Below are 20,010 nucleotides of genomic sequence, written 5' to 3'. Positions count from 1 at the left end.
CATGTAGGAAGGTCAGTTTATGTACCACTTTGACAGAACCCTCAATATTTGGTTGTAAGGATACATTGCAGCTTTGGAGAACTGTTGCATGTATGTGAGGAATGTGTAGCGATTGTGTAGCCCTGTCCTTTTGTTTTCAAATGCCTCCTAATGGCATTTAAAATTGATGACCGGCTGGTAGGCCTATATGTATGTAAAGATCTGTAAAGAACTATATTAAACTCGGATTAGTTAAAATGAAAAAAAAAATTGCCCAAAGTGACCTATGTTGTTATGAGGAGCAGCCTAAATATTTCTTTCAAAAATCCCTAAAAGTTTTAAAATATAAATTTAGTTGAGGGAGTTGCATGGCTGCCTACTGCCACTTCAGTACAGGAATAATACCAGAATTAAAGAAGAAGAGTGGGGAAAGTGTGTTTTCTAATGAGTTTTAAAATTATTGCTCAAAGGAAGCATAACTTTATTTAAAAGTTGACAGCATCAGGAAATCCTGTAACACTGGTTTGATCACATTTTTCTCATATTAGGATCAGCAAGCAGAATCCAGCCATTATCTTGGAGATGATTTTGTCATTTCACTTGGTATGTACATTCGTGTTTTAAAAAAAAATCATGTCTAAAGTCATGAACTCTATCTTTTTTTTCAAAATGTTGTCAGATGTCACGGAAAGAACTAACTCGTTAAATTCTGAGTTCCTAGGTTGATATGTTTAACTCTTTGCCTTGCTGAGCATAATGAAGACATGACAACATCAAGATGCAACATCTCAAATCATGCAGTGTAGAGTAGCGAACACCATCATGGCTTGCAAGATCTCCCCAATAAAATCATGACAATCTCTATTAATGCATGATGAGTTGAAACCATAAGTCTAGTCCTCTTTCATGGCACTGGAGTTTTGAAGGGTACTCCCAAAACAACCAAACAAACAACGCCTCACAGATTTAGGGTCTGTGGGCTGGATTCTGACCTCGGTTACACATAAATGTGCACTCAGAATAGCTCCACTGAAGTGAATGGAGTTACTCCAGGTTTACATGAGAGTAAATGAGTTCACTGTATTGTTTATAATTGTATAAATTGTCCCTGTATGGTTTCTGTCCTAGAATATTGCAAAAGAGAGAGAAAAAGAAAAGAATGGAAAATTAGGTGTTCATTGCAGTGATCACGCTACCTGTACTTGTTGGGGAAAAAACAGTTAGAAAATATATTTTTCAAGGTTTATAACAAATTTCTGTAGTTTAAATAAAATAGATATTACTCCACTTTTATTTAAATGAAAATTTTGATTACGTGGAATATACGGTGCCTCTGGGAGCAAATTGCCCAGGTTATTCTGAAAATGATCTCTTCTCTAACCTGTCAAAAGTGCACATGGGGGAAAATGTGGCTGATATCCTTCCTTCCAACTAACTAATTCAATATCAGACTTAGTATTGCTAGGAGCAAAAAGAGAGGAAAATCTATTCCCTGACCTTGGGTATTGGAGAAATAGGTGATTGCCTTGTCGAAATACAAGCCAAAAATAAGAAAAATAAAACATACATACATATATATATATATACACACACACACACACACATTTTTTCTTTAAAACATGAGACAAGTACAAAATTTTATTATATAAAAAGATATCTCATTTAAAATTTACTAGGCCAAATTCAGGCTTGGTTTAAGTAGGTACAACCACATAGATTTCAGTGGAGTTGGATCCTTTTACATTAGGTCTTAAATCGGGCACCACCAATATTTTTATAAAGCGTGCTTACTGAAATAATAGTTGACTTTTTTCTAATTTAAAAACTGTAGAACAGATAAATACAATTACAGCAGTTATTTAGTTTGTTTCATTCTGAAATGGCTAGTTTATGGTATATTTTTCTTTAAAAATAATTCTTGCTCTAAGAGAGGACAATGATTATGTGTTTCCCCATTTTAGACACAGTGGGAGAGGCTGTTACTACTTCAGCAGGTCTACACTGCATGGCTTCCACAAGGAAAAAACCCGCAGAAACTCAAGATGCAAGCACAAATACAGATCCAGGTAAAATGCCACCTATAATCTGTTTGTGCTATTTGTTTTACACTCTTGCAATCAGTTGTTTTCCAGATCTGCTTTTGTGTATTGCAGTATTTGCTCATTTTTATAATCAAAAAAGCTTAAAAATATTGACTACCTTGTTATATTTTTTGGTATTTTAATCTTTTCTTATTTTAAATAAATAATAAAACAATAGAAATTCCTGTTCCTACAGATATTCAAATAAAAATGCAAAATCTCTTCTTAACATAAAGCGATTGTCAGTTTTTTCCTGAGGACCAGATCCCAAAGTCTTTTCTGTGGAAATACTCCTGTTGATTTCATTTGGCATTTTGTCCACATTATGGCTTAGATTTAGCAGTTTAGAACTAAGATTTAGATCTTAGGCATTAGAATCTGGTTACTTCCTTTTTCTTATATAGTTTCTGTTAATGGATAGTAAGCAAATGTTTTCTGTATGGGTTTCTGCTCTCCCAACATTTTTCCTGTTCTAGTAATCCATTTTGATTTTATTTTTTCATACCATTCAAGTTCTCAAGTCCTATCAGGATATAGAAACTGGCTCTGAAGACATAGCTTCTGAACTTAGTAAAAACCAACCTATCACCTCTGTTCCTTCAACAGGTGTGCCTTCTGCCTTTCTTTGTCATTCTGTGGATTGCATGGGTTTTCTGTATACACTTTTGCATTATATGATGTTTTCAGTACCTAGTGGAGAATATCATGAAGAAGACATTAATTTTAGTCCAATTGTTCTTAAAATCTAACTAAATAACAGTGATTCGTGATATGAAAATGTTGATTGTGACTGCATTTCATGACTCTATAGTCCACATTTTTGTTCTCCTGTATTAGCAGATACTTTTGTGGTTTTATGCATATCTGTCATTTCCCAGTCGCTCCATATCTGAGCAGGCTGCCTTACTCAGTTTTTCCACTTACTGGCAGGAACAATTTTTCCCCTGATCTGGCCGTGATTTTTCAAGCAAGATTTTTCTGCAGAATAGAATCTGGTTTGTTCTTTATGATAAAAATACTTCTCTTTTGTGCAAATTGGCTCTGCAGGAGAATTTTTTTTTTATTTGGTTTTTGCCAAATATAAGACCTTGAAAATGAGATTTGTAATGGAAATATCCTTTTAGCCACAAAGCTGTGCTACATCTTCCATTAGAATTTACAGACAACAAAAGGATTATTGCTATAATTTTATTAATCTAGCCTAGACCCCTAGAAATTAGAGGTGGAAGAGATCCATTAAATTACCTAGGTACTTCCCCCTTCCAGCGCATGATTGTTCCCCACACGTGCTTAATTTTGACAGTGCTACTTTTCTCGCGAAACCATTCCACCATCTGATAATTTAATGCATTACGAAGATGCGTGCTACAGTTTTTGCTAACAATGTGTTCTTATGAGTTTTAGAGCAAGTATCAGGTTTGGGCTTTTTAACTATTTAATTCAAGAACTGTTTCTGGAAACTAATAGAAGTTCACAGTTTCTTTGATATTACTGATTTTTAAATTTTTGTTGATTATCACCAAAATGAAAAATAATGTTGTAATAATCCGTTTTATTGTGAATAATTATTAAACAACAATATAGCATAGCATGTCACTTTATTCTGGTCAAAGGATAACAGAAGCTTTCCTTGATTGAGTTAGTGGAATCTGTTTCCAAATTGTTTTTATAATATGCCAGGGATATTTACTGTATGTTGTATTCCTAACCATTATTTCCTTTCTCATAGAACATCTGGTTTCAAGAGTTCCTCAGATGTTGCCACCAGACATGTACTTAAACTTCAGGTTCCACACAGAAGTAGGGGAGAGACTTTTACCATCCTCTGGGTCTGATACTACACCTGATTTGGTTAGTACTCAGAAATATTTTCTGATAATACAGTTATAACATGCTGTATGTAACCAGTTGTGTTAGTTTGGGTTCGTCTCATCAGCATGAGTTGATTGCATGAAACTTTATAGAAAAATGACTGTTATCTAGTCTTTGAAATAAACAATTATCTATTTCAATTCAAAAACCAAAGACAATGGATTAGAAAAGAGGACAGTTAGCCATAGTACTACCCAAAATACATATTGTATAATTCCTTTAAATTTTTTCTGCTTTGGTTCAGATTGGACACACATATATCAATGTGATTGACATTGAAGACAATGATCTCTTGAAGGATTTGCCTACTATAGCTGAGTCTACAGAAGAGATGGTTACCACACAACAGGAGAACTTTGAAGTTCCATCTTCTGCAAAGCTGCATCACATGGCAGCTTCTGTTACCAATGCAATTCCACCTAATGAATTTCAGAGAAAAGGTAACAATCACTTATTTACTCTTCTATTTTTATTTTTTTAGTTGAAAATAATTGCTCACAAAAATCCTTCATTATAGCACTTATAACATTATAGCATTGTTGCACTTCCACACAAGAGACCTTCTGTCTTTCCCCCACCTTAGAGGCCATCCCTCCTAAGAAATTCTGCAGAATTCCTTTGTGCTTTCTCTTTCTCTTCGAGGTCATGTCTCTTCCTGAGAGATTCTGTGATTCTTCACCATTCTCCATAATGCCATCCTCCTGCAGCAGAGCCACACTGCCATGATATTCAATACTGTAGAGGGGAAGGTGGCGTCTATCAGAAGGTTCATGCAGTTACAACCTGCATTATGTTTTTGCAGAATTACCACCGCTTGCCAGGGAGATGGGGACACTGTGCATCTCCCAGCCCTCCCTTCTAACACAGATCACCAGATTTTCTGCAGGTCCTGGGATGCAGGAAGTGGTGACTGATCCCATTCTCCAAGTAGGATGGGGGAGATTTATTCACAGAAAGACCATTTACCGTATGACTCCTATAGGGATGGACCCTGCATTCTTCCAATCCACACCAAAAACATCAACATAACTGATACACATATACCCGTTATTGAAGTATTTACAGTTCACTGTATTGTGTGTGTTCTTTTTTATTATTATTTTGAGATGACCATCAAAATGATCTGTTCCCAGTGCAAGAAAGGGATATAAAATCACTTGCTGGTAGACACAATCTAACCTGGAACCTATTGCATGAGGATGTCAGGATCATTCACTCTACAGGACTATCACCCAAAATAATTAGCAAAGAACACTTTTGTAAAAAGCTGCAGGAAATGGATATACAATTGCAGGCACTACAAAACATAGCAGACAATATGGAGAAGGATTTCAGCAATACTAAATTGGTATGTTCAGACAACTCTGTATTTTTTTTCCTTCTTTCAATTAAAATTAGAATTTACATTTTGGAATGATTTTTTTTGTATACTTTAAGAAAGAGAGAATAATGGACCATCCATTCACCCTTAGTGCTGGATCTCTTGGTTTCCATTGTTACTGTCAGAGGGCCAAATCTTCAGTTGATATAAATTGTCAGAGCTCTGTTCAGCTAAGGAGCTGGCCCAGCATATTTAGGTAACCTAGAATTCTGTGGATTTTAAATGCCAATTGCTACAGGCTGGGAAGGAGACCTCTTTTTGGCAAGTTTTAGAAAATTCTTGGCAATTATAACTGCAGTTTTAGTTACAGATTAACTGAGTGACTGGATTTCTGGAAACCATTAACTATGACATTTACTTAGTGTGTGTTTATTTTTATAAAGAAAAATGTTTTATCAAGGGTAATTAGATGCCCATTTTTATAAATCTAAATATATAAATAAAATAAATACCATTTGATTATATAGTATATTTGGATTGCAGTGTATAAATTCTAGGAAATGCAATTTCCTATATGCCATGACAAAACATGAGAACTGAGAAACCAGCAACAGAGTTTTGCCTCTCTATGGTACATCTAGTTTAATTTTCTTATGAATTTTCCATCTAAAATGTGCCAAAGTTTAATCATCCTAAAAATGTGGAAAATAATATACTCTTGTAAAATGTTGCTTTGAGAACATCTGATGAATACTACTAAGTATTATTTATTATTTCGTCAATTTAAAAGTATAATTGCAATTTACTACCGAACGGAAGTAACTTTATTAACCTGAGCCAATGAATTGTCCTTTCAGGTGGCCAGATCCCCAACTGGAGTTTAATCAGCATAACTTTACTTACTTCAACAGAGTTATGCTGATTTACATCAACTGAGAATCTGACCCAGCATGTAGTCTGGAATCACGTCAAGTGATGTTTCACAGCCATCTACTTTGTACATTATCATGCAAGCTGTTAGCACATCCAAAAAGATAATGAGGCAGTAAAGCATAAAATAGCTGGGGTAGCAGAAGAAGTTGAAAGCATTTAAAAAATATTTTTCAGGGACAGTGACAAACGATGGATCAAATTTTAGCTTTATCAATTTTGATTTGGTTTGCACAGGTAAATTTCATGCCTTTTGGAAACTCGTGTGTTGCTAGAATTTTGAAATATCTGACCTAGACCATTTACATGGAGAGTTAGTGTGTAGCAAGTCAGAGTGTGAAACTGTAGTGCACCTTGCTACTTATTTTAAATTAACCATATGAGAATAGTTCAGCAGCATAAAAATATGTATAAAAACTACCATATTATAAGGGTGCACTCCTGAAAACACGAAAGCTTGTCTATGCAGAGTGTTAGTTGAGCAGCAAGCCAGGTTATGAATCTGCTGCACACTAGCTTGTAGTGCATTAGCTGGTCATTTGGACTTGGCTATCACACCCTTAAAAAAAAATTCTGTAGTATACTTTTATGTCCTGCTGTTTGAAACGGGTGTATGTCAAAGTGCACTGCTGAACATCTAGTGTATGATAGCAGGGTGCACTATAGTTCTTCAATTCTATTCTAGGTGTGGCACGCCCATGTGAACAGTTTGTTGGAGACTTTTGCCTTAGCTGTATCTGTAGGGTCGGCTGCGGCACCTCCTTTTTTTCTCCATCTGAGAGGCCTTCCGCAAGACCTCTCCGAACTGCCGGTCTTCTACCAGGACCTCCTCCGGACTTGGAAGCTTTTCTCGGAGGCCCTGCTACACAACCTCAATCTCCGTGTGCAGGTGGCGGAGTCTCCCGCGGTGTGTCGGAGGTTGGTCCTGGCAGAAACCACCAGAGTCGGAGACCTCCTGGACTATGACGGGGGATTGGGTGGAGCCCCGCGTGCTCGGACGACGCATGGAGCTTTCCACCCTTCCGACCCCTAGGCGCGTACTCCGGAAGGTGAAGGCCGCCTTGTCACCTGATTCTCTCGCTTTCCAGCGGCAAGCCCTGTGAGAGGGCGCTCCCCGCCCACCTCTCACCCCTGGCCCTCTGAACATTTTTCTCGGGCCCCTGCTCCGCGAGCCGCCCCGGCCTCCCCGCTCCTACACTCCGAGCTGGCTGCACACCCTGCAGCTGGTCCGGTTTCGAACCGCGCCCAGAAACCATCTATACATGGTCGTGCTCCATAAGTTACATTTCCTCACCCTTTTGTCCCGCCCCGACACCAAATGGCAGGACTATCTTCCACCTAAAGAGGGTGAGGAGCCCCAGTGGGCCAGCCTTTATTCCACCTTGGTCCCATGGCCTGCCGGGGACATTAGTTGGCGGCTCCTTCATGGAGCCGTGAGCACAGGCGTGCACCTGGCGCGGTTCACCCCTACACCTGAGGCCTGCCCCTTTAGCGGCATGAGGGAGAACCTGGCGCACGCCTATCTTGAGTGCGCCAGGTTGCAGCCCCTATTCCGGCTCCTCCAGAACCTCTTGTTGAGGTCACGAGACCTCCTCGTCAATCTTCTCCTGGCTCTGGCCAAAGTGTCCATCTACAATACCAGGAGGAGGATGTTGGACCAGGGGGTGCTCTGCGACTGCGGGGCCTATTTCCATTCCTCCTCCCTAGTTTCACGCATCCGGGCAGAGTTCCACTGGGCAGCGTCCGCTGGCTCCCTCAACAGCTTTGAGGAGCAGTGGGCACTGTCTCGGGTTCTCTGCTCGGTGTCCTCATCCGGTATCCTTATTTTGAACCTTTGACCGTCACTCCCATCCATGTTTGTCATTAGTTGTCCCCTGTAATCAGTTGGTCCCTGGGTCCAGTGGTCCCTCCCGCTAGGCTGGGGGAGAGGCCTTTAGCAATGGGTGGGCACCCACTTTCCCGGGATTTTCCAATATGAACCCCTTGAGTGCTGCGCTCATGCATCAGTGTATCGGGCGCCGCTGACCCTACCCACTCTCTGTTCCTTCTTACTGCCTGTGACGGTTGGAGCGCCTTGTCTTGCATCGCAAGAGTATTAGCGGCTCTTTCACCCCATTGTTGTGTCTCCTTTGTAGTTAGTTGTTAGGTACTTAGTCTGGCTATTAAGTTAAGTGTTAGCTAATAGTTTCAGTAGTTAGAGTCCTGGCTGGGACTTTGCTGTGGAACAGGGCAGGCTTTAAGCCATGTTCATCGTGTACCCAGCCGATGCCCATTAGTGACCCCCACGATAGCTGTTTAAATGTCTGGGGGAATCCCACAGAAAAGGCAAGTGCAGGATCTTCAAAAACTTTCGCCCTTGAACTCAAAAGGAGCAGGATATCCACTTGAAGGCCCTCCTCATGGAGACTCTGCTTCGTCCTGCCTTGGAGTGCTCCCGATCGGACTCCACACCTACTATTTCGGCATCGGTGCACAGTGCACCGCCGGCACTGGAACCTGCCTGGCACCATTCCCCCTCGCTGGCGCTCAAGAAGCGTCTGAAGCCCAAGGGCCTGTCAGCACTGTAGGACAAGGGGGCTTTGGGCAAAGGACCTGTGTTAGGCCACGTGCCCACCCCAGAGCTACGCTAGGGTACTGCTGTGGTCGGACCCCCTAGTCCAGCTAGGGATCCGACTCCTGGGAGCTGCAGGGGATCCCGGCTGCTCGTAGGGCCACCTGTGCCTGAGGTGCCCCCGCCAGCCAAGGAACAAGTAGGCCATCCAGCACTGCAGATGCCAAGCCAGGTGATGAACTCAGTTAAGGCCCGGACCTCCCTCTAAAGCAACGGAGCGTCCCTGGACCACAGGTGTCAATCCCTGTCATCGTGGCCTAGGAACCTGGCACTGCAGCCTCAGTCTCTGGTTAGAAGACCCAGGTCCCTAACACCAAGGTTGCCACCTACAAGGCATGGGACACCCGAGTCATGATGCCAATCCCCTTACCCATGGTACTGCCAGGCCTCCCACCAGACATTGCCATGGCGCAGATCCCCATTGCCTAGGCCGTCCCCCTGGCATTGATCCCCCATGGTGCGGGATCGTTCCTAGTTGTGGCTCTGGTCTCCGACTCACTGGTACTGCTCTTTGGGCAGGCACTATTCCTTGCCCTTTCCTTACTGGTTGCTGATGAGGGTCAGCCGACAGACTCAGGTATCTATGGCTCTGCTCTGGTCACCGGAAGGGCAGTGATCCGAGTCGGAGGGAGAGTTCAACCCATCACCTAGGAGACAGGCACAGCTCTGGCAGCAGCAGCAGGGGCAGTGGCCTGCAGTGGCAGTACTGGAGTCCATGGAGTGTACCTGTCATGCCGGTCCTGTACTTCCACCATTCCTCTCAGGCCTCATCAGACAAACTGCCTCTGGACCAGCCAGCACGGGTATCAGAGCATGGTGCTGAGTCTGTTGCGGGAGTGTCGCAATGGGCCCCAATGCCCAAGGAGCCGTCCCCAGGCAGGCAAGAGGAAGCTGCCCCACCCCCTGCGCTATAGTCTTCTTCGTTGTCTCAGGGCGAGGCGGTGGCGAGTCCCTCACAAGCAAGCAGCCCCCCCTGATGACTTCAAAGAGCACAGGGCCCTGCTCAAAAGGGTAGCTGCTAACCTGAACTTGGAGGTCGAGGAGCTAGCAGAGGAATCGAATGACCTCTTCAATGTCATACCCTCCTCCACCCTAGCCCGGGTTGTAATGCCCATTCTCCCAGGGGTCCTGAAAATTGCCTCTTCCATTCAGTCTACCTCCAAAAAAGCAAAAAATAAATATTATAGCCCGGCAAAGGGATTTGAATATCTGTATACCCACCCTCCAGCAGGGTCCCTGGTAGTATCTGCTGTCAACAAAAGGCCAGTGGCATACCCAAAAATAAAGATGCCAAGAGTTGGACTTGTTTGGTAGGAAAATTTATTCGACAGCCAGTCTGCAATTTTGGGCGTCTAACCATCAGGCCCTGCTAGGCAGGCCCCAACCCAGCCCTGACCCGGATCTGTCACGGTTGAAGGAGAGGCGCCCCTCCCCCACAGCCCAGGTGCTGCTGCATGGAGAGAGAACTGGGGGGGTTCTCTCTCCCCATCACAGCCCCGGGCAGCATGTACCCCAAACCCCTCATCCCCAGCCCCACGCCAGAGCCCGCCCCCCAGCCGGAGCCCTCACCCACCACATATCCCAACCCTCTGCCCCAGCCCTGAGTCCCCTTCCACACTCCGAACCCCTTGGCCCCACCCCCACCACATGAATTTTGTTATGTGCACTAATATTGAGGTGATGTGTCCCTGTCCTCTGCACCTGGGGCTGTGCTAGCCGCTTCCTGGAGCAGCGTGGGGCTGGGGCAGGCAGGGATCCTCACTCTGCTGCTGGAGATCGCAATCGACTGGTTGGTGAGCACTGCTCTAGACTGTGAACTCTGAGCCCACCTGCAAGGATACTGCTTGTGAGTCACCTAGAATGGAATCAACATGAGCAAGCACTCAAAGAAGAAAAAAGGCTACCTACGTTGTGTAGCTATTATTCTTCGAGATGTGTTGCTCATGTCCATTCCATAATCGCCCTCCTGCCCTCTGTCGGAATTGCCGGCAAGAAGGAACTGAGAAGACGTAGGATCGGTGGCGCTTGATATACCGACGCATGACTGCAGCAGTCAGAGGGTCACTGCAGCCAACCCTATGGATACTGCTAAGAGAAAAGTCCCCAACGACTGTGCACGTGGGCGCGCATGCACCTACCTAGAATAGAATGGACATGAGCAACATATCTCAAAGAACAACAATTACAGAAGGTGGGTAACCATTTTTTTCACACCCTGACTTGCTACGCACTAACTCTCCATGTAGACAAGCCCTTAGGCATATGAGTAGCATAAGCTTAATGGGACTACTCATGTGAATAGTATTGTAAACGTTAGCAGGGTATGTTTTTTAAAGATTTAGCTGTTTACGTGAACCAATTGAACAAGACTCAGTTAGGGCTCCTTTGGCTCCTGTCTTAACCAAATTATTTATTTATTTAGTTGAAAATGTTTTGAATAATAATATATTTATTAAAATGTTAAACAGCTATTTCTGTTTAAAACAATCCTTTCATGAATATTTGATATATAATTGTTTCAGTTAAACAAAACATTAATCAAAAATACTTTTATCAAGTATGTGAGTTCTTTTCTTAGACAGTAAAAACAATAGAAGATTTAGGAATGGCTGCCAGTCCAAACTTGGGTGCAGCTTCCTTGTTCTCTGAAGGTGTTGGAGTTATTGATGAAGGTATGTGTCCTGCTAAATGAGGAGTGTTGGGCCCTGTGCTGAATCATGGAATTTTGCAAATTTATTACCACTTAAAGTAATGTTACCTCAATTACAAAATTGGGAAAAGATCAGGTTACCAATCAAGAAGAGGTAACATGACAGGTAGAAAATTAGAGTACTGATATAAAGGGAATTTACTCAACCACATTGGACTAGAAATTATTGATATACTTTTAATTGTTTCTACAACTAAGATGCAGGACCTGATCTTGGGTTTTAGAAATAATGGTTTTTATTGCAGTTATTTTGTAAAATCAAATGCCGTGCTTGCATTGGCTTCCACACTAATTTTGTAAAACATGATAATTTGCCCTCTGAATGTTTTCCTCATGTTGTAATAAAATTACATTATTCATGCCGTTTTGGTGGCTAAAAGGATATAATATTACCCTTTAGCCTGATTTAATAAAAGGTCACATCAATTAAATTGGTTTCTTAGTGGTGAGGTATTGATTATGTAATTGATTATTTTTGTCTAGAAAATGGATTGAAAATACGTATATGGGTAGCTCTGCTGCTCTGTATTGATTAATTGAGGCTAAGAGGGATCATCATATAATTTCATATCAAATATACAGCCAGATCATGGCTACATTCTGTATTGATACACAAAATTGATGGATGAGCCACAATTTAGTCCTCCACATGGGCAGGCTACCATGTACCTGGCAATTCCAGGAGCCACAACTACTCCTGGAGCTCAGACTGGGGCAGTATGGCTCCATACTTGAACTGGTTAACTTTCAGCAGCACAGTGATCTGAATACATTGGGTTTGGGGTTTTTTTGGTTAGAAGGGTATATTAATCAATCCATAACACAAATTCATAAATATATTACTATTTCACTGCATTTTCTGTTTTTGTTTGGATTTTTTTACTTTGTTTTACTTACTGTGTCTATTAATTCTTCCATTGCATCAGCACATTATGTGAGCTCTGTGGACTTTGAAGATCTTATGGATGAAGAAGAGGAGGGTTCAAGACCTGAACATTCTGTAACCAGTTATACAGCCTTGCAAGCTCACTCTCTTTCCCCTGCAAATTCATCTGCTAACCTTCTGGGTCGTATAAAGTCATCATCCGGTATCATTCTTTAATTTACCTTTTTTCCCCTTTACTTGTTTAAAAGCAAGTTGACGCATTTCTTTGTGTTGCTGAAATCTTTCTTTGTCTGGCTAGGCTGGAAGGAGGAGAGGAGACACTGGATGTGGTTTAGTTAGGCTGCAAATTTTATTCCTAAATGTCTGGGAGTACCCAGCAGATAAAAATGTACAGTGCAGGTAATTCCATAATCATTTACATATACCCAAGGAGACTGCTAGGACCTTCCCCTCCCCACCTCGACTGAGGGTCAATGGAGCTAAAGGGGGGAGGGGTTGATTCCCTGCCATACCCAGTCATAGGAGTCCCGACCCCACAGCAGCGTGCCCTCCCACAGTTTCTCCTCTTTCAGTGAATACCTCCTTTAAATCTTTTCCCAATCCATTTTATCTGATCACTGTATCTGTTCCCTATGGAGTACCTGCACTTACATAATGAGTTGTGACTTCATAGCCTAATCCCCTCCTTTCATTCTTCCCTTCTCCCCCAAAACTCCAGTCCACTGTGGGAAATGCAAAAAATCCCCACCAATCTGGCAGTGAGGAAAAACTGCTTCCCAGACCCCCAAAAGGAGCAACTAGCATAATGCCCAAAGTGGATCATAATGAAAACCTGGTATTTCAACTACTTACGTTGCTAAAAAGGTGGGTGGTGCTCTGCCTGACAGGCAAAAAGAGGCCTTTCACTGCCCAGATATGAGCATAAATAGTTCCCCGCTCTTCCAGTCACCTCAGGGAGGGGGTGTCACGGACTCATAGGTTGTGCCCACGCTTGGCCCCGTGCGATCTGTGGGGGAAACCCCCTTCAGTGAGACAGCCCTTCTCGGGGGTCCACTCTCTTTCGGGGGTTCAGCCCCTCCACCTCCTGGAGCTGCACCTCTCCCTCGCCATGGGTCCCCTCAGGGAGTCCAATCACTGTGGACCCCCAGGGCCTCCACTTCCAAAGGGAATAATGCCACCCTGTTCTCTAGACCAGAGCGACTCTCAGCCAGCATAAAACAGGAGGGTTTATTGAGCATTTGAACACAGCATAGGAAACTCTCAGGGCCCTCAGGCCTGGCCTCCCTCAGCATAGCACATCCAAGTCTCCCCTGCATCCAGGTGGGCCCTGCCTGCTCTCCCTCTCCAGCTCAGAGCCCCCCTGCTTCCCAGCTGGGCATCTGATATCACCGGCCCCATGCCCCGCCTCTGTCCATTGTCTTCTCTCCAGGTAAACAGGGTTGCCTGGGCCTCCTCTCCCCTCATCTGTCCTCTGGCTCTGGCCCCCTCTGGCTGGAACCAGCTGGTTAGGTCACCGGTGTCCTCTCTTCACAACCCATTGTCCTCCCACTAGCCAGAACCCGCTGCGACTCCTGAGCTGGGCCTCCAGGTCACCAGTCGCTGGGGTATCCATTCTCCAGGCCATTGGCTGGGGTCCCAAGTTCCCTCGCTGGTCCTCTGTAACAACAAACTTCCTCTCCCAGTAACACCCAGGGAAACTGAGTTCCACCCCCTCTGCATGCAAACCATTGGAAAACGAGGAAAAAACAAGAAAATCCCCACTTCGTCACAGGGGTTAATAGGTCAGCATCCCCATGCTGACCTGGGATGGAGCTGCCTCCATGTTGCAGGTAACTCTCTGGCTTTCTAACCACCCTTAAAGGAGCAATACACCTTCTCTGCCAAGCCCAACAAAGGTCCCCACGGCTTAGTGTGCAGTGAGATTATTAGCATTATGTGAAGTATCATGCCACTTTTCTCGGTTGCTTGATTTATGCATTCAGGAGTGTAGAAGCACTGTTTTTGTAACCCATGCACACACATTTAATGTACAGATGTACATTTAATGCTTGATGACAGTCCAGAGGGGTATTATATCCTGTGTTATGTCCAAAGATACCTCCATTAGAATGTTGTTGAAGAAAAGTAAATAATTTTGGGTCTGATTCTCTCCTTTTTATCTGCCCAGTGACTTGAGATGAGAATTTAACTCCAGTCAACCACATGACAATGAAATGTGTTGCTATATGTCACTAATACCAGTTCCCCTAGCTGTATCCTAGCCTGAATGCTCATTTTATTTCATCTAGCCTCATTTCAATGTGCAAAGTAAATAGCTGTACTGACATTACAGTTCTCTTTGGCGGTATGTGCAATGACAATTCTCTTGCCTTTCTCTTCTTTCACATTCTTAGCTATTATATGTACTTTTGGTGAGTGACTAGGAATCTAGCTCTCAAGCTGTAGCAGCCTAGCTAATGATTTTAAAACAGTGATCCCCAAACTGTGGGGCATGCCCCCCTGTAGGCGTGCGATGGGGCCCTGGCCAGCCCCCATGGAGGGCAGGGAGGGAGAGCCACCCAGCACTGCTCTGCTCCCAGCTCTACTCTGGCCCTGGCCGCAGCTCCACTTTGTCCAAAGCCCCGGCTGCAGCTGTGCTTCTGGCCACTCCTCCACTCCCAGGTCCAACCCCAGCCACAGGTTGGGCTCAGTTCCTGGCCCCAGTCCTGCTTCCCCTCCCTGCTCCACTCCTGCCCCCAGCTCCTCTCACTCTCCTGGCTCCAGGTCCAGCCCAGCTCTGTCCTCATTCTCTCTCTCTCTCTCCCCCGCCAGGCCTTGAGCCCCAGTTCTGCCCCAAGCTCTGCCTTCAGCCCAAGGTCCTCTGCTGAGCCAATTGTTCAGTAATGGTGGGAGGCATGAACAGATTCCATTACTGATAAAGCAGGGCACAACAGGAAAAGTGTGGGCACCACTGTTTTAAAAGCTCAATTCCCAAGTGAGATCTGCTTATAAGCAGTGAACATCAAATGATATAAAAAGCCAGACTGATCATATAATTGTTACTGAATTGTATTTAAACAGAGAGCTGTAACTTCCAAGCTAAGGGCCAAGATTGATATTTGTTACATTGAATGTCTCTGACCACTAAGTAATAATAGTGATGCTAAATGATTAGGGCACTACCAAATTCATGGTCCATTTTGGTCAATTTCATGGTCATAGGATTTTTAAAATAGTAAATTTCATTATTTCAGCTATTTAAATCTGAAATGTCACTGTGTTGTAATTGTAGGGGTCTTGACCCAAAAGGCAGTTGTGCAGGGGTCGCAAGGTTATCGTAAGGGGGTCGTGGTACTGCTATTCTTACTTCTGCACTGCTGCTGGTAGATGCGCTGCCTTCAGAGCAGAGCAGAGGAGCCCAGCTGTGAAGGCAGCGCTGCTGCCAGCAGCAGTGCAGAAGTAAGGATATCATGGTATAGTATTGTCACCTTTAGGTCTGCACTGCTGCCTGCAGAACTGGGCCCTCAGGCAGCAGCTGCCACTGTCGGGCTGCCCAGTTCTGAAGGCAGCAGCACCAAAGTAAGGGTGGGATGGTACGGTATTGCCATCCTTACTTCTGCATTACTGCTGGTGGGGCACTGGCTTCAGAGCTGGGCGCCTGGCCAGCAGCAGCTGCTCTCTGGCTGTTCAGCTGTGAAGGCAGTGCAGAAGTAAGGGTGGCAATACCACGACCCCCCTGAAATAACCTTGTGACACCCCCCCTTGCAACTCCCTTTTGGGTCAGGACCCCCAATTTGATAAACGCTGGTCTACCCCCCCCCCCCCCCCCGTGAAATCTGTAGAATATAGGGTAAAAGCACAAAGAAGACCAAATTTCACAGGGGAAGACCACATTTCACAGTCCGTGACACATTTTTTCATGGCTGTGAATTTGCTAGTGGCCTATAGATAATGTATTCCCAAATCCTGTCATGAGCACAAGGTAGTTAAGACTATACAATAGTACACATATTCATTGTAATATGAACATATCCAGTTTGGAAAAGTCTATATTTCATCTAACAAATCTGTATGTCGTTACATTTGCACAGAAATTAGATGTTAATGCATGTATTTACGTTTTAATTGATTAAAGCTATTTCTATTTCAGACATTCATATAAATGAAGATTTAGGTGATAAGTAAGTATTTTGAAATAATCACAGATTTTGTTAAATTACGTTGCCAACATTGTATTTCTAAAAAGCCTACTGGAAAATGGAGTATCAAACTGGAAATCTTATCTATATAGAAATCTAGGCATATATGTAATGCTTTTCTAGTCAGGCAGTTGTATACATGTAACGTGGATCAGAATAACCTTAACATTCACTAACAGGATATGAATAAACATGTTTTATATAAGACACCCTGCAGTCCGCTGAAAATTATGTTTCTTTTGCACATTTTGAGCATTTAAGTAAGACATTATGAGTGTTTATGCATGTTTTTTTATGTTACTTTTATCGGCTAATTTTTTCTTTTGGATCAGCACACACAACTTCCATTGAAATACTCATATTAAAAGTCAGAATTAACACAATGAAACCATTACAAAGTTATTGAATAAAAATGCAACCCGGCAGGCTGTAGTTGTGTATTGAAGAGGTATTTATCTGTTGACTAAAAATGGATTGATGTGTGTCACACCTAGAATATTGTTCTGTGTAACTCTAACTATACACATGTAGAAATATGGGCAACTCGGTAGACAAGAGTATGAGTAACTTGCTCTTGAATAAGGAGAATATTCTTGCCCACCTGAGCTCAAAAGTGAAGATTTTAAGATATTTTAATTTTAGTTTTTCTTGGAAATATATTCCTGTTTTAGTAACGACATTGTTTTTTCCTTAATTTGAGTTTTATAGACAATCCCCTGCAAATTACTGGACTGAGTGGTATCACTGATGTTATTGATGATCTTGTAACAGAGGGTGGCATTTCCACTACAGAACCGAGCATTACAAAAACACAGGCTAGAAAAATCTCCAGGTAATAATATAGCAGTCATCTTTATTTCTGCTTTGTATGGAGTAATGGCCGCTACCATATTAATTAATGTAAATTAAATTGTTTAAATTCACTATTGTTTACAACTCTAATAAAACAAGCAGCTTGTTGGTTAAAACTATCTTGATTAAATAAATGCTTTATAAAATGTCATTGTCTCTTAAATTTAAGCCTACAAAACACCTCCACACATGCTTAACTTTAAGCATGAGTGCACTTCCATTGACTTCAGTGGCACTAATATTCAAACAGTGAATACAATCTACTTAGCCTCCACAAAATATGTGTTTAACAGGGGAGATATAAATTTCCATAAGGAACAAATTATTTTGCTGAAAAATTTCATAAGTGTCCACTAACTCTTTAAGAGATTTTCAGAATGGCCAGAAGGGACCATTATGATCTGTTTCTGACCCTTTGTGTAACACAGGCCATAGAACTTCACCTAGTCATTTTTTCAATAATTCAGTAATCAAGTCCAATCATTTGTGGTTAAACTAGAGCAAATCTTTTAGAAAGAAATCAAGTCTTGATTTGAAGGTATCAGTTTTATTTGGTTCAGTTTGGAAGTGCTCAACTTGAGGCCTTATTTTTACAGGCACTGAATACCAATAGCTTCTGTTGACTGGTCCTAAATGTCAGGTCCTAAATGTCTTAAAAGGGGAGACCTGAAAAAACGAGGCACACAAATTAGAGGCCACATTTGAAAAAAAATTTTAGGACTTGTCTGTAGGGGGACATCCAGGAAAATTAATCTGAATTAACCAGAGGTGTGCATTTGAAGTGGATTAGTTACACTAGGGGTCGTCAATAGGCAGACTGTGGGCCAAATTCAAACAGCCAGATGCTTTGCAATGGACCACAAAGGTAAAACGGGCTGAAGCCGAGCCAGGACTGGAGCCATGCCCACTCCCCACTGCAGGACCCACTCGGGGGAATGAGGCTGAGGTGGGGGATGACTTCTTCAAGTGCTTGTTCATGTCAATTCCAATCAGGTGTGTGCGTGCATGGCAGCCAAAGATTTTTTCCATAGCAGAATCCTTCAGGTCAGCCTGGGTGCCCCCTGGAGTCACGCCTTCATAAGGCTCAATACAGAGCCCTGCCAACCCACCACCCCCTCAGTTCCTTCTTACTGCCAGTGACTGTTAGCTGGAACATTCCATCGCTCTTGCCTGGGTAAACGCCGTTCACAGTGTTCCTTGTATATAGTTCTTCATACTGTTAGTTACCATTAGTTATTAGTACTTGTAGTGTAGTTATTTTTAGTGGTTAGGTTTTCTTTGGGGATTCCCCCCACCCGCAATGCTCCCAGTCCCATGGTATGCCTTGGTCCCCAGGCTTTAAGACTTGTGAGGCCTGTGGCAAGCGCATGCCTAAAAGTGACCCGCACTCCTAATGCCTAAGGTGCTTAGGGGAGAGTCACCAGAAAGACAAGTGAAAGATCTGTCGTGGGTTTCGCCCTAGGACTTTGAAAGACGAAGACCAACGTCTTAAAGTCCTTTTTTTATGGAGGCCATGCTCTGGCCCCGGTCAGACCCCAGATTGGGCGATCCTGCGCCTAGCACCACCTCTTTCTTAGCGCGGAGCGCTCTGGCACCATCTACAGGGGAACTGGTGCTGAAAAAGGACTTGCAAGACTCTTGGCACTGTCACAGCTCCTCCCACGTATAGGCTGTGGGTAGGCACCGGTCACAATTGCTGTTGCTACAAAAGAAAAGGAGGCCAGAAAGGGGCCACTCTCCCTCAGCCAAGACCAAGGAACCAGCCACTGTGAGATCCCAGTCGGGCCACACCACCTCGGCCCCTTCGCCTGCCAGGGTCACATCGACTCCTGCCCCAGTGGTGATGCAGTCGAGTCCAGACCCTGTCCACTCATGGGGCCCACGGAGTCCACAGCTGCAGCTCCCATAGACTCCGGAGGCATTCTGGGTGGCCCAGGACTTGTTGCGCCTTACAGCGCCATTTTCCCCTCCCAGGAGAAATGAATCACTGGCACCATCCTGTCCAGGGCGTTCACCATCCCCAGAGCACCCCACAGCACCAACAGCCCAGGTGTGGGAGCCATGCAGGTCCCCTAGCCCATGCTGTGAACTGTCGGTGCCTCGCAGTACAGCATCTCCGTGGTCCTCCTTCTCGGAGAACTCTAAGTCAGAGTCTGACTCTGTTCACTCTGACAGGAGTAGGAGATCGAGGTCATGGCGGGATCATCATGCTTACCCAGCACCATGGCTGGCGCAATGGCAACACCTGACACAGTGGCCCTTCTGGACACGCTAGGCCTTCCACCAAAGCCAAGGGCAAAGCCAGGGGTCCCATTCCAGAGTGGCATCGGTAGCTTCGGCTAACTTTATACCACCTCCGGCTCCAGCAGTATCAGGAGTGGCTCCACGCTTTTCGATGCCAGGTTACCACCACTCATGGCACTGACATCGGCTCCCACGGTACCACCGCCTATTACAATGATGCCGTTGGCATCAGCACTGTCACCAGTACCATTGGCACCGGCGGTCCTGACACCGGCACTGACTCTTCTGGCACCAACAGTCTTCTATAGTCACGGAACTGAAGGTCATGGCAACTGTTGGGTTCGAC

The 20,010-nt window shown here is 44.0% G+C and overlaps 1 protein-coding gene across 2 annotated transcripts in view; it reads left to right on the top strand.

Moving 5' to 3' along the window:
- Positions 1 to 20,010, top strand: part of CPLANE1 (ciliogenesis and planar polarity effector complex subunit 1) — a 180,072-nt gene that overhangs the window by 134,923 nt on the left and 25,139 nt on the right. The window contains exons 37-47 of one of the 2 annotated variants that reach the window (XM_084628686.1): positions 528 to 582; positions 1,941 to 2,045; positions 2,574 to 2,666; positions 3,790 to 3,911; positions 4,177 to 4,372; positions 5,039 to 5,280; positions 11,373 to 11,466; positions 12,431 to 12,592; positions 14,073 to 14,219; positions 16,520 to 16,550; positions 17,269 to 17,400. In XM_084628686.1, coding sequence (XP_084484812.1) covers positions 528 to 582; positions 1,941 to 2,045; positions 2,574 to 2,666; positions 3,790 to 3,911; positions 4,177 to 4,372; positions 5,039 to 5,280; positions 11,373 to 11,466; positions 12,431 to 12,592; positions 14,073 to 14,219; positions 16,520 to 16,550; positions 17,269 to 17,400 — 1,379 coding nt within the window. The remainder of the gene's footprint in view (positions 1 to 527; positions 583 to 1,940; positions 2,046 to 2,573; positions 2,667 to 3,789; positions 3,912 to 4,176; positions 4,373 to 5,038; positions 5,281 to 11,372; positions 11,467 to 12,430; positions 12,593 to 14,072; positions 14,220 to 16,519; positions 16,551 to 17,268; positions 17,401 to 20,010) is intronic. The other variant, XM_084628687.1, reaches the window with a different exon arrangement.

The sequence above is a fragment of the Lepidochelys olivacea genome (genome assembly GCF_965140295.1).
Source record: "Lepidochelys olivacea isolate rLepOli2 genome assembly, chromosome: 5".
Classification (NCBI taxonomy): domain Eukaryota; kingdom Metazoa; phylum Chordata; order Testudines; family Cheloniidae; genus Lepidochelys; species Lepidochelys olivacea.
The sequence above is the reverse complement of the archived record's forward strand: the minus strand, read 5'-3'. Positions and strand labels throughout refer to the sequence as shown.